The sequence below is a fragment of the Bacidia gigantensis genome, assembly GCF_019456465.1.
Source record: "Bacidia gigantensis strain McMullin 20006 chromosome Unknown contig_34, whole genome shotgun sequence".
NCBI lineage: Eukaryota > Fungi > Ascomycota > Lecanoromycetes > Lecanorales > Ramalinaceae > Bacidia > Bacidia gigantensis.
The window spans coordinates 267,752-281,624 of NW_025408610.1; the positions used below are offsets into that span (position 1 = coordinate 267,752).

At 47.4% G+C, this 13,873-nt stretch overlaps 3 protein-coding genes across 3 annotated transcripts; 2 read left to right on the forward strand and 1 right to left on the reverse strand.

Annotated features, from left to right (window-relative positions):
- Positions 1-288: 288 nt before the first annotated feature.
- KY384_000020 (uncharacterized protein) lies at positions 289-1,929 on the forward strand (the record flags this gene model as incomplete). The annotated part of the gene is made up of 2 exons (XM_044808558.1): positions 289-1,660; positions 1,721-1,929. The coding sequence occupies 2 exons, from the start codon at positions 289-291 to the stop codon at positions 1,927-1,929; spliced, it is 1,581 nt and encodes a 526-aa protein (XP_044665710.1).
- Positions 1,930-7,944: 6,015 nt separating this feature from the next.
- Positions 7,945-10,297, forward strand: KY384_000021 (uncharacterized protein; the record flags this gene model as incomplete). The annotated part of the gene is made up of 4 exons (XM_044808559.1): positions 7,945-8,617; positions 8,667-9,179; positions 9,470-10,168; positions 10,212-10,297. 4 exons carry the CDS (start codon positions 7,945-7,947, stop codon positions 10,295-10,297), a joined length of 1,971 nt encoding a protein of 656 aa, XP_044665711.1.
- A 1,438-nt stretch (positions 10,298-11,735) lies between these two features.
- On the reverse strand, positions 11,736-12,636 carry KY384_000022 (uncharacterized protein; the record flags this gene model as incomplete). The annotated part of the gene is made up of 3 exons (XM_044808560.1): positions 11,736-12,272; positions 12,354-12,411; positions 12,461-12,636. The coding sequence occupies 3 exons, from the start codon at positions 12,634-12,636 to the stop codon at positions 11,736-11,738; spliced, it is 771 nt and encodes a 256-aa protein (XP_044665712.1).
- Positions 12,637-13,873: the final 1,237 nt, after the last annotated feature.

A 13,873-nucleotide genomic window follows, 5' to 3' on the forward strand; every position in this document is an offset into this window, starting at 1 on the left:
TAGCGAAGTTCTACCGCCACAGGGCCTTTGACATTGCCGATACAAGTTCGATCTGAGCTGGAAAATCTGCAGTCATCGTTCAGAACGACTTTTAACCGCTGACCAGTTTGACTATCACTCACCTATCAGGAGCTCCTCAACAAAGGTCTTCCCCTTTTCAATCGTTTTCTTGGCTCACATCCTAGGTCTGAAGGCTCATTGCCAGCAGTCTATGCAATTACACAAGCAACAGGCCTCTCTTTTCTTGGACACACCATTCTTGTTCCCTGCAAGTCAAGCCTTTCTATCATGGGTTTGCCCGAGGCTGAAATTCAGAAATGCAACTATGCAAAGGACGACCTAGATGCATGCACTGCAGCCTCCACAGGATGCATACGAGCGGTGGTACAATCCACTGAGTTCAAGAACTTCATACAAGCCGCTGCGGAGAAAGTGCCATTCGATATTGCGCCGATCCTGAAAAACGTGACGTTGACGTGCACATCTGCTAGATTGAAACACCAAGCGGAAAAGCAAGCACATTTGAATGCGGCGATTAAAGTAGCGACGCAAGCTGTTCAACGTAATTTTGTCAATAAAAGGAAGAACGAATTCCACCAGATGGCTGATCCTCAAAGTTACAAGCGAGCACGAGCAAATGCCGATGGTACAAGCGATACGCCACATCAGCCAACTTTGACAAATGGCAATGACCTAACACCGTCAGACTCTCCATGCCCAGGAGATAAAGATGCTCTTTCATCAAATTCAACCTCACACTCGGACAGTACGAGTGTCAGCTCTGACCAAGTCAACCCCCAAGAAGATGATTCCAATCATTCACAGGGTGGAGCCGACGATCAAATTGACGAAGTTGATGATCAAGAAGATGATACCAATCGCCAAGAGACTGAGGCTTACCATCAGGACGATAAATTCGATCACCAAGAAGACGAAGTTGATGATCGAGAAGATGGAGTCGGTGCGGGGGCGGACAGTCAGGATAAACCACCATCTTCTTCTGCTACATCTTTGCTTCAATCTACGCAAACGACTGTACAGCCACCTTTATTACCAAAAATAGATATCTCGGATCCTGGGCGGTGTGAGACCGGGATTTTGCGACAAGACACGAATTTCCAGAACGCTATAACCAAAGCATGGAGGAAAACGCCAGTCAATCAACCTCTTACGTACACCCGAGCTATCAAGGTTTTAGACCAGTTTGCAAAACTATGGTTACAGCGCAAGGGCGCAAAGCTATACGAATATCTAGCCGATAGGAAAGAATCCAAAGGACAAGCAGATTTTGATCTGCCCTCGACTTGGGATATGGATGACCCGATTGATCTACTAAAGGCCATCGACATCATCAGAGGCACAGGCTTCCACTACAAGATACACAAAGCGTTCGCTCAAATGACGCTGGCGCGGCTAGTAGAAAAAGAAAGCGAAGATTATTGCGATATCCGCCATCCCTCTAGCAGACACAACATGAAATTGGCACCACACCTTTGTGTGCTAGAAAATATTGCGGTACAGGAAAGCCCGCATATGTCAGAAACGGGGCTGAAGGCAAAGGAAGGAGAGCTGAAAAACGCTTACCGACAAGGCAAGCGCTGGTTAGAGGTTTGTGAGGAATTTGGAGGATCTGGAGCCGTCCTCGTATTTGTTACTGTTAGTAAGTATATACTTTGCAGCAACACGTACGCCACCTAGATACTGACCAAGGCTTGCCCAGAGATCTCTCCATCGACCATTGTCAAGGATTTTCGGGATTCACAATTTGATTTCTTCTTGCATCTCGCGGAAAAGCTTCCTACGATCACATCATTGATCAAAAGCTTAGGAGAAAATGCATTGGAGCAGTACTGCCGCTTCGGAAACCTTCCTCAAGAAATTAGAGCCGCTCTTCAAAGGACAGAGAATACGCTTGTCATTGTCAAGTGAGACAACAAGAGAGCATAGATAAGCTAAAGATCAAGGTTTTTTGCAAGACGAGGGTCATCATGGATAGAACTTCTCGAGATTGAAGATCGTGCTTGAACACGACTTTAGCATGCAACCTATCATCACCTTGAGACAGTAGGTTTAAGGCGATTAATACATACGTTGTAGTGCTGAGACATGACATCTTGTCAGCTCTAAAGGGTGGAAAGGGGACCGCAGGCATATTGAACCAAAATGGCTTTACGCTATTAGCACTCTAAGCATGTAATTAACATTCACTTACACAAACAACGTGCAGGTCTGTCCTTTCTCAAATACTCAACACAAACCTGATACACATCCTCACCATTTATCAACGTCTATTCAAACGACTAGAGTATCGACTCGATGCTGTCGCATATCAGAGAAGCTATTAAAGCGGACACCTGTAGCCTGAGATCTCATGGCGATAAAAGGCGGGTACCAAGGCTATTTGAAACCGTGGCTAGGGACTTTGACAATTTGTTTTGCAATGCTACTGTAATGTCAGTATCTCTAGTAGTTACAAATGCTAGAGTGTTTTTTCACCAGGTATGCTAGCCCTATGGCCGCTAGATTGCTATGGCTCTCCTCAAGATCGGCAATGTATTCAGGGGCTTCTTCGCTTATTTAACACATGACTTTATCAATCTTATACTGTCTCAATATGTTGGAGCGTTGGATATGATCTCCCTTTCGACAAGGTCATCTCCCCTTTTAGCCCCTCTACCTTTTCTACTAGAGAGCGAGCAAGTTCAATACTCTCTCTTTAGGGGCATATTTATTTGGAATCCTCCACCTTATCTTTGCGAAAGAAACACTTTCTGCCAAGGCTGAGTTCAAATTCTGCTTCTCTTTACTAGTCGAGTCCCAAAAAAGAAGATGTCATCTTTATCATAGGTTTTATTCGTGAGGTAGAGAAGGAGGACATAGAAGTGGCTGGATAAGGAGGGGTCTTTTCCGATATGCTTGTTATGCTGTAAGCACCTTTGAGCCAGTCATTTGTATTGCTACTCTTCTACCTGTTTAAGATCTCCAATGTCATATACCATCAAATGCCCTCAGAAATGGGCTCCTTATCCACAAATTTAAGCATACTATGATAATCGATTTATGAATTAAATACATACTTCTTATAGGTGCTGAAGGAGTCTCAATAAGGATTAATAACAGTAGATATAGTATAATAGCTTATCACGGCGAGTCTTTAGTGCGTACGAGAAAGAGATATAAGTGTGTGGTACAAGTCAGCGTAGGCGTCGAGCTTGTGTTGGCCCACGTGCTTTCGCAGTAGCTTGTAGATATCGATAAGCTTCAGAGGCAAATATCTCTTCGTAGCAAGCGACGGTTCCAATTCTTACGTCAAGCGAGAGAATTCTATCCACGAGTGGATGAAGTGAGTTCTTTTCTGCTGAATTATCAAAATGAACCACTACCGTCTTCTGCGCGAAGGCCGACCTTATTGAGAAATGAGAGAATTGCCTGCTAACAATATTTCCATGTTCACAGGGTCAAGGATAGTCGGACTTTGACACATAAGCCATTGATAAATCTGCTTGCAAAAGCAGTCTTACATTATCGAAAATTGCTAATTCTTATTAAGGATTTGTTCAGCGTACAAGCCCCCTAAATCCCAATTAGTATAAGCCGTCCAACCACTTCTACCTTGCTAGTAACTCGTGCTTCAAGAGGCTAATAGACATTTACCCTATGCAGTGCCTAGTCAGGATCGCGTCTGTTCTAGACATTCGTTGTACAACTATCGTTATTCGAGAGTCGCAAGCGTCAAGAGACGCAGCCGCTTTCAATATTGACGGCTATAAGCGTAGTGGCGGCCGAAGTGATGCAGACAGTAGTCGTTATCCTGAATCTTTGAGAGCGCTGTAATGATTAATCAAGGAACATGTTGCCACTAAAATAAGGCTTCTCTGGCGGTTTAAAAGATATCCCATATATGTTGCTTCGGATATTGTAATCGAGACACTTACTTGCGGGATCAGACGATAGATAGGAGGAGACAGGGTACCTCCTGTAATTAGAAGGACGCTTTTAATACGTACTCTTTAGAGTATTGCCGTAAGTGCATGGTAAAGTAAACGTGTTTATTTTGCACTTGATAACCGCATAAACGCGACCTTTCTAGAGTCCCGACAATAGTTTCAGAGAGATAAAATGTCTGGCGAATTCAAGAAAAGCATACACCCATCTGTGCGAATGCATGTCCAGCAATTTGACGTATTGGAGCAGACTTTGCCAACCAATCTTTGAGAGAGGCTTAATCACGAGCCTACTCTCACAGCCTTCGGCCACGATTACGAGATGCACAAGGCACGACAGAAAGGTATACATTTGCTATTGTCCTCTCCGCGCTCCTGAATACATGATCGTGCGTGCTGAGAAATCTACACCTTAGCTTATCCACGCCTAATCCAATATCAAGTCCGTCGGAGACCGCCTGATCATGTGCGATGTGGGACCTCTGGTCGTTTCAATTGCCCTGATGTGACTCTTAGCTAGGTTGGAGCGGGAGATTCAAGTATGGTGGAGCGCGTGGCTGACCTGCTTTTTCGCCAATGATTTCGAGTTGTTGTAAAGACGACCGTGAGGGATCACTAAGCCTTTGACTTGTGTCGGACCACTAGGGCGCGGTTGAAAAGGCATCCAAACTCTGAAGCAGGTCGGAAATCACGAATAATCCCGAATAGAGGATGAAAAGGCTGTGAGAAATGGCTGTGTTTCTAGATAATCCCAGCTGCCTCATTCATAGCCGCAAATCATAATTCGGGAAACCAGCGTGCAGGTTTTCGAGTCGTATTTTAGAGCTATTTGGAGAGTACGTGGCAATGTTCGCCTTTTCCTAATTTGATGTATCTGGCAAACGCTGGCCATTTTCTGCATGGTCTGCAGCCTGGCAGCCACCGCCCAAGGAGCTGCAATAAGGGTGCGCTCATCACAGCAAACTTCAGTCTCGCATCGAATTTCTCCAAAATCAATCGTGAAGTAGCTCTCACAGATTTTCATGCGCTAAACAAGCTGTGTGAGAGCAATGCTAATCAGCATCCTCTAGCTATCTGGTAGTGATACGCTTCACCGCGCGAAACACCTTATTTGAAGCGATGCCCCTTTCCCTCTAGCTACGTTGCATAGTGATAAGCTTGAGCTGGTTATGTGGCTTTGCTTATCACTGCTGCGCTTGTTGACGAACACTTAGGCACGGAGGATATAGCGAGGGCATGTCCAAATTTGTTATTTATCCGGACTCTGTGGTGAAGATTCATTATTATACGCTGCACAAGAGATGCTGTCTGCTCCTCTCATCGTAGGGTTACATTGTGCCGGCGATCGGACAATCGTCCCGCCAGGTGAACAAGTGTCGAAAGAAGCCCAGATTCGAAATTAATTCAATTGGGATATGCCGCGCCTGTTGTTGGTCCCGTCAGGCTCAAATTGCACGGCCGCTTGTGGGGCATAGGCATAGTACCTCCTTCGCTAGGATGGGCTAAATGGTTACCCTCTGGGTGTAGACTAGATGTGTCTAGCAAGCCCAGCCAGTTCAGGATTGAGTCTGCAGCTATCTACACTGTGCGAGCATTCGCGTCCACATTGTCAATGCACGACTGAAACTGCCTGTTGCAGCAGAGTGGGGATTGGGTGACTGCACGTCGGCAATAATAAACCTTGCACTTGGACTTTAGCTCATCACCTGTTCTCCGGTCTTCAAAGGCAATATGCTAGGCGGTCGAGCAATTCGGACAGTGTCTGGAGATGTTGTAAATTGTCGACCATCGCAAATCCTGCCAAAGTCTACGAATGAGGCTCGTACCTCAATGCTGCCAACGCAAAGACCGCAAATGATGCCCTGCAAGAGATGCATGGGATGAGATAGGTTGCAGTAGCATTTCAACGGGCGTATTCTATTACATCCTGCTCGTTTAAAGCTGACGAAGATGCGAAGAAGCGTGTCGCATTTGGTACAGCCAGAGCCCCCTTCGCAGAGAAGCCCGTCGTCGACCTCTTTGACAGCAGATTATAAAACGACCTTCGTTTTACGGGAAGTTCTCCGTGTATTGAGCGAATTTTCCGCCGTATCAAGTCTGGCGCATCAAGATTATGTCTAGAAAACGAATGTCTAGGGAAACGAGGCCCGCTTAGGCTTAGTGTGGCCCTTGCCCCTGAAAATGAAGATGCAGCGACATCACATGCGCACACGATAGGATAGTAGCAAGAGGTTATGATTCAAGTAGAACGTCTTCTTAGGATCTGATGACCTTGCATGTAGGCGCAGAAATAGGTGGAATCAAGGGTACAACAAAGCGCATATGTTGCAACAAAGGAGAATCATGTACAGTATCTTCGAACCCCCACTCGACTTGACCAGTTGTAGATACCAAGACCGAGAAATGTGTTGCTTAGAGGCGCATTTCGAAGCGAGGCGCTCCTAGAATCCTGTTGCGCAGTGCGCCAGCGTCGTCGCCGGGGGCCTAACTGAATACGCTTTCATCTCCAACCTGTTGATGGGAAGATAGGAACGCACTGCCAAATTCATGATGATGACAGGCGTAGGGAGACGACGCGGCACAGAGAGCATGTACCAAAGAGCCGAAAACGTACCCAATGAGGGAAATGACTGTTTGCGAAATCCTTGCCCACGCGCTCGAGAGCAGACAGGGTTACCTGAAAGCTCGCGAGCAGGAAGCCAGCAGGAATTCAGCAAGAAACCAGCAGGCAACCACGGGTGTCAGCCTTTTAAAGCAGGTATGCGGTGAAGTCCTTATGTAAGAAGTCGTAAGTTGGGGGCCAAGCGCAAGATAAATTCGAAGCTGAGTCAGCACCGGGTGAACTATCTGCCGGCCCGCTGCATTCTCTTTCAACTTTCAAGCAACGCAACTCTGCTCTACCTTCAGGTATGTAAGTAACCTCATAAACTCACATCAAAAACGTGACTGACGTTGAGCATGAGCTAGCTTCCAATACCCCGAGCCCTCCCCCTCGTCTCTGACTTCAAGCCTCCTGGTCCTCACCGCGAACGCAGCGCCCTCCCTTTCTACTTCACTGCTCACCTCGCGAATTCCCCTTCCAGCCGCAATGGGCGCGGGCATCAAATGCGAATAGCTCTAGCGACCACAAGAGCCGGGAGGTGGACAGGGGCAAGCCCTAGCCATTCACCCTCAGCGGGCGAACGCTCCTGGTGACAACGTTATGCGATGAAGTCTGAGAAGAGAGCGATTTTCCCGTCTATACACAACCTGGCCATATATGGCTGTGAACCTACACCTCGAGGCCTCCGGGACAGGGAGCCGCCGATCAAAGAAGGAGGGGGAGCTCTGTTCAAATGTACAGCAAGACGTGGCGTACCTGCCTCAAGACCCGGTCCTAGAATACGTCCCACGGCATAAGCTGCATCAAGAATAGCAATATATAGGACAAGCGCATAGTACGCGGTCGAAAATGCTAGCGCGCATGATCGAACGAGCGCTGGGGACTCTTGGTATCCACAGGCCAACAGCGCTTCGCAAACAAGACGCAGACTTCATGTGTTTGGCCAGGGTAACTCGACACATCCATGACCTTACGAAGGGCCAGGTGACTTTTGGTGGTTGGGCTACTGGACTCATGCCGTGTCATGTCAAGAAGTCCGCCTCGATTGGCGAGACTGATAGCGATCAAGGCAGGAAGGTGAAAGGTGTCGTTTCTCAAAGCGGCATGTATACCAGTGTTCCCCTTAATCAGCGCAAGAGGTTGGTTGGTTTACTGGAAGGTGGCAAAATTGATTAAACACTCCTAAGATATCATACAACACCTTAAGTGTTGGACACGTGTTTAAATTCGCCCAGTCCCCCAACTTTCCTTCTTCCTTCTACAACAATTCTGTCTCCCTCTACCCTCCTTCTTTGATACCAATCAATTCACCAGATCTCTTTGTAAACCTTCATTCTTAGTTCCGTCTCTTACTAACCCAACAGTAAAAGAGACAACCTCTCACTCGAATCCTTCAAAATGCCGTTCGCTTTCCGCGAGATTTTCTTTCGCCATGTTCTTCCTTGGGCAATAACGATGCTGCAGTATAGCATCGCTGGAGGGACAGGGGCTCTAGTCGTGGCTGGCGTGTACGAGGGATATTTTCCCTCTGTTGGGTATGAGTACAAAGGCCCAGAGGAGGCCATGTTCGAAAAAGCGTTTAACACGGCGGAGTCATACAGTACGGATCCTGTGTTCCAACAGGACCTCGTAAATTTAACCATCTCCATCGAAAATACTGCCCATGGACCGAGGGACTTGGTCAACAATTTCGAGCATATGAAAGGGCTGATATTCTACAGCGAGGCTAAAGGGACCTTGGGATTCAACGATTCGAATGCCGAGATCTCATGGCAATTTCCATCTTTTCATCTCGATCGCTCCGAATATCCTCGGGCTGGGCCAGACCTCTGGACAATCTTCTATGATCTCGTAGACAAAATTCAGAGATATCTCTGTCGACAAGTCCCCGGTCCGTTCTCCGACCGAATCCTTGCAACACATCAATGGAGCGCACTGAGTATCATGGTTTTAATTTTTCACGTCCTCGGAAGCTTTCAGTTTCACGAGCATGTCATCAATCAGTGGCTAGAGCGACTCCGGCGGCCGGGCGTGCTGGTCAACCACGCGCAAGTCACCATGAATATGCAAGGTATGTTCAAAATTGGAAGTCTAAAGCTGTGCTTATGTATTCCCTTCAGAGAACTTACTGGACAACGCTACCCTTCTCATGGGCTTGCAGACTACCAATGCAGCTCAGTGTAGCAGGTTGACCATGCAAAATGCATGGCTCAGAAAGATGCTGGCTACGGTAGACGCACGCCTTCATACTTTCCGGGAAGTGTATACTACATTGGTAATGGATGGTCTCACAGCAAAGGTCACCTTAGCAAATGCGGAGCAAAAAGTCACGGCTATCGAAGCCATATTCAACAACAAGGCCAGTAACATCCTTTCAAAGGCGTCTCGGGTGCATCAAGAGCAACCGACAAAATCTCTCTCCTCCCAGCGTAAAGCGCCAGTCTCGCTACCGACGACATTGACTTCATTGGAGCACAAGATTGTGACATTAGTCAACCGCGTACAAGAGCTGGAGACGGAGCTGAAAGAGAGCCAGAGTGCTCTCAATCAGGGAGAGCCTATAGCACAGAGTTCAGAGAGTCAGCGTGCTCTCGATGGGAAAGATAGACAGCTTAGGACAGAAGCATTTGAGAGTCAGTGTGCTTTCAACGACGAAGAGCCTACGGCGGAAGTCCAGGAGAGTCAGCATGCTCTCCACGACGAACAAGCGGAAGACCAGCCCCAGGAGAGTCAGAGTGCTCTCCACAACACACAGCCCGGTACACAACTTCAACAAAGCCAAAGTAGTCTCAGTGAGACTCAGCATAGAGTCGATGGTAGAGAGGTCACAGTTGCGCCTGCTTCCATGCAGGATGGTGGGTCTTCTGCGGCTGGTAAGCAATTGTATCCCGTTGAGTTGCCTGTATAATGACCATGCTTCAAGCACCAACCGTACAGTGGAACAATTTCGCTCAGAACCATGCTCAACGCAACCGCGGAGGGGCTGATGCAATAAGGACCGAAACGGAAAAGATGAAGGAAGAGCTAACACTGAAAGACGAGTCGATCCGAAGCCTTCCTGATAATGCGTTCATAGAAACATTCAAGGAGAGGAAGGACCTGGAAGGGTATGGTGGGAAGAGGGTAAAGGGTTTGTGGGAGAATGACCCAAATCGGAAGAACCCCTTCACCCGTCAACCTCTACGCACCAATCCTCGTGGGCCTGGTCCAGGTTCACAAGGGCGCCACAGTACAAACCCGGCGCAGCAACCATCTGGTCCGAGGGCAGAGCCTCACCACGGCCCGTCATCGCACGACTTACGGCAGCCCATGAGAGCGGCGCAGACGTCCAGACCCCGAGCAAGGGTTGAGGCATCTACAACGGAGTCTGACGCCAGCCAGGCAAAGAATACCGGCTCCCTTCCTACCACGCACAACCAGACGTCAATACCTCAACGCCTCCCAAACGAGATCAATAAAGGTTTCTCCAGAGTAGCTAATAACCAAGCTCCAAACACCCCCGCAGCGAACATCGCCAACAATCCCCCTAATCCTCCCTATTACAATACAACAAGACCACAGCAATGTCCCCAAGATCTAGCCTGCGAGAGCAAGAAATGTCTCCTCGCCCACCATGCGAGGCGTACGAGGGACCTCCACGGCTTCAGACGGCGCAATTGGTGCAGATTCGGCGGCGATTGCCACGCTGATGATTGTGGGCGGTACCACTCCTCGCCCGCCACTAGAACGTCCCGAAATTGAAAGGAGGTAAGGAGGCTTGAATGTGTCTTCAGGATTTGGCACCCAATCCTCGAAGCAGGGACTCAACAGAGTCAGGTTTACCGCAGGTGAAGTTCGACCATCGTGCCATCATAACATAGGGTTGTAGTATGCGAATTGTAATTACAGAGACTCTAGAGAGTCAGATTGATGGGGTGCGATTTGCAGTCGGAGAGGCTCTAGGGAGTCAGGTTTACAGTATGCGCATTACATTTGGAGAGGCTTTGGAAAGTCGAAATTACTACAAACGGAGCGAAGTCATACTCGTCTTGAAAAGTCAGACCGACTAGGTTCCGTGGTATAAACGGGTGTTTGGTGATACCGGATGGAGAGTAGGGCAGATAGAGAAGGATCTAGAGATATAGGTGAATAATGCAGGCTTTAAACGACAAACAGTCACAGATCTAGCAGGTAGATTGTTATCTCGAGATGATATCCCAACTGTGGGCGAACGCTGCAGCCCCGAGTCCAGCATATAAGGACAGTAAAGCATCTCCGATTTTGGGTAGTTAGATAATAGTTCCGAAGACGGTGGTATTTGTTGTTAAAGTAATCACGTTTATTCTAAATTCACCCTTTTAGCTGGAAGCAGTAGGAGCCCTAATCTCACTCCAAAAACAGAGTATGACCTGAAAATAATCTGCTCATTGTATGTGATTCAAGTGCTTAGTCGATCTATTTAGATAGTTGTGTAAGGCCGCTCGTGCAAGCCTCCTCTACCCATCCCAGAGTAGCGTGGATCGGGGCACCTTCTAATGACAAGCTATAGCTTCAGCTAATGCCTTCAATCTCGAGCTCAGGTCTGAGAATCTTTCTTCAGTATCCATGATACTACAAATGGAGGCATGAGAAGGCTTGCTGCCAAAGAGAGCTGCTTTGACCGCTAATTAAATGGAACTTTTATACTCTTGAGCTTGATCTCGAGACACAGCCTCATAATGCATGGACGTCGCTGGCAAAAAGGCTCAAAGTATCCCCCGGCTAGTCATCAGAGATTCTGATGCCATTGTTAATGGCTGCAGCACTTCATGATATGAGGGCATTGACTAGTGGACTTCGCAATTGCTTTTGCAAACCGTCGGAGGCGTCATATTTTGTCGACTAGCCTTTCATATCGTCTAAATGTCACTTAATTAAGCGGTACTAGACTCCGCGAAAAATAGTTTCCGGGGATGATGCTAATAGCCTGGTTTCCCAATATAGCAGTATGACCTTAGGCAATTTGCATGATTGAAGGAGCTTATCGTAAAGGCACGCAGAATGCAGCTCGTTTGATGCCAAAGCAAGTATATTGAGAGTGGCGTCTTCATTAGCAAAAGAGAGGAACCGAGAAACCTGAACAAATGCATGAGAATCAATCACAGCGAACTTCTAAGAGAAAGCCACTCTCAGTTAATAAACGTCTTACCGCACATGACTCTTAATCATGATCAATTGACTGCAACAAGCGATACTCTGTCGACCGCTTCGTCTACATTTATATCACTGTTCTCTGCTTTATCTTCTCCAGCATCCTTACTGGGTTCATGCCCTTCCCCGCTGGCATCGCTCATTACTGAATCTTCATCTTCGCCAATGCGGAGCGTACGGTCGCCGTTCTCGCCAGAAAGAGGTGGGTCGAGTCTGAATTCTATATATACTGTTGAGAAGTGAAATTGAGGATAGATGGTCTCCATAGTAATAAGCATGTCCGGCTTTTGTTCAACCAGAGAGTACTCATCATCGTCAGTCTCAAGGGTGCCTGCAGTGACACTGGCATTGACTTCATCGAGAGTGTGATGTACCGATGCGCGCTGTGGACCATTCTCACCAAATGCACGTGCCAATCCACTCAAGATGCCAGTCTGCAGCTGTGGGATCTGCGCGATAAAATTCATCTTGGCTTCCGCATCACCACTGCACATCACCGTGACCAATTCTTCTCTTAAAAGATCCCAGATGTCGAATTCATAGTCAATACTATACGGCTGATTTCGTCAAGGAAGAACATTGAATCGCGGGACAGCGGAGTTGGGCGACGGTCTGCACGAGCGATCAGTAAAATTTACGTACATCGTAAGCACCAGAGAGCCAAAATGAACCGAAAGGGGCGGCGATTGATTATATCTATAAAATTTCAGTGTTGCACAAGACTTAAGGTTTGTTTGACCCTCACTGAAACATAATATCATAATGCGAGAGAGAAAGAGCCGATACTTGCAAGGGAGGAGATTCGATTTGTAGAGCTTGAGGACGGTAATCCTCATCCTTCACGTCCTGCTGCGTAGCTGACACTCGCAAAGGCTCCTTATCTGCACATTGTGCGAGAAGATTGAGAAATCCGAACAGCATGGCGTTTGGTGATATATTCGGGCTATGACAAACTTTGCGTTCACTGCAGCTAAGTGCAGAGCAATGTTTTTAACGCTTGTGCAAGTCAAGGCTTAAGTTGGCGGAGGAGATGGTTGTAGAGGATTATTGGAACAAAGAGACTTCCAGTCTATTAAAGCAGCAAAGAAAGGCAATCTAATAAATCGTGATTGTGTATCAAACAGAGATATGCAAAGCCAGCTGCGTATATGTTGTTTGTGCAATCATGTTTGCAGAAGACCCTGAGAAAGCTTAGTCACTATTGAACATGTAGGGGAAATAATGCACTTAACTGGAAGTGGTAGCGTTTTAGCAACTGCATTCCAGTGAGCGCGTTATTATTCAAGGATGAGTAGAAGAGCATAGGCTGAAAAGGAAAAGGTCGATTGTAGCGTTGGCCTCTAGCCGGTCCTTTCTACGTCAGTTTATACTTAGAAAATGCGCGTTTGCTAAACGACTTCAGCGGCGGTCGAAAGGACATTGTTTGTTAAATGGAATTATATCATTTACTATATAAGACGAAATGGATAATGTCTACGCGTCTACGCCATCTGACTTCCCACACAACGCACATCCCCACGAGCATAGTTCCACTCAATGGCACCACGTCTCCGACGCACTGTTGTAAAGTTTTATAGACCATGAGGTGAGGCATATCAGCTAGAGCACAGCGATCTTGTATCTCACTCCTCCTAAAACCCTGCAGAGCAGGAGATGGACAGCAAGCGGCACTCCTCCATAGAGCAGCGTGCTGATCGTCGTCTCGTACTTTATCTAGAGGTAAAACGAACAGTGGAGCACAAAGACATCGACAGCAGATTCCAGTCTCAGCACAGCTTGATCAATCAAAAGCCACAAGAAATGGTCTCAGAAAATAGCAGATTATCCTTTATCGGCGACGAGGTGATTGTTCACATGCAGAGAAGCCATTGACGCTCCTGATCCCCTGAGATACAGAACATAGACTAAGAGATATCAAGTCAGCCCACAGCGCTTAAAGATCCGACCCAGCAAGATGGAGAACGTTGTCGTGGAACGCTTTCTTCGAGGACAGCTAGTCGGCCTCATGAGCAGGATGAGTCGTCCAACACTGATCTACGAAACCTTCAGCTTCGATCTATCGGGGCGGTTCGTCACGAATTCGCACGACAAGCCCCTTGTGGAAAGTCTCCTCCAAGGGGTTGACTATTCGGTACTAGCACTGACGACTCCACCTCTC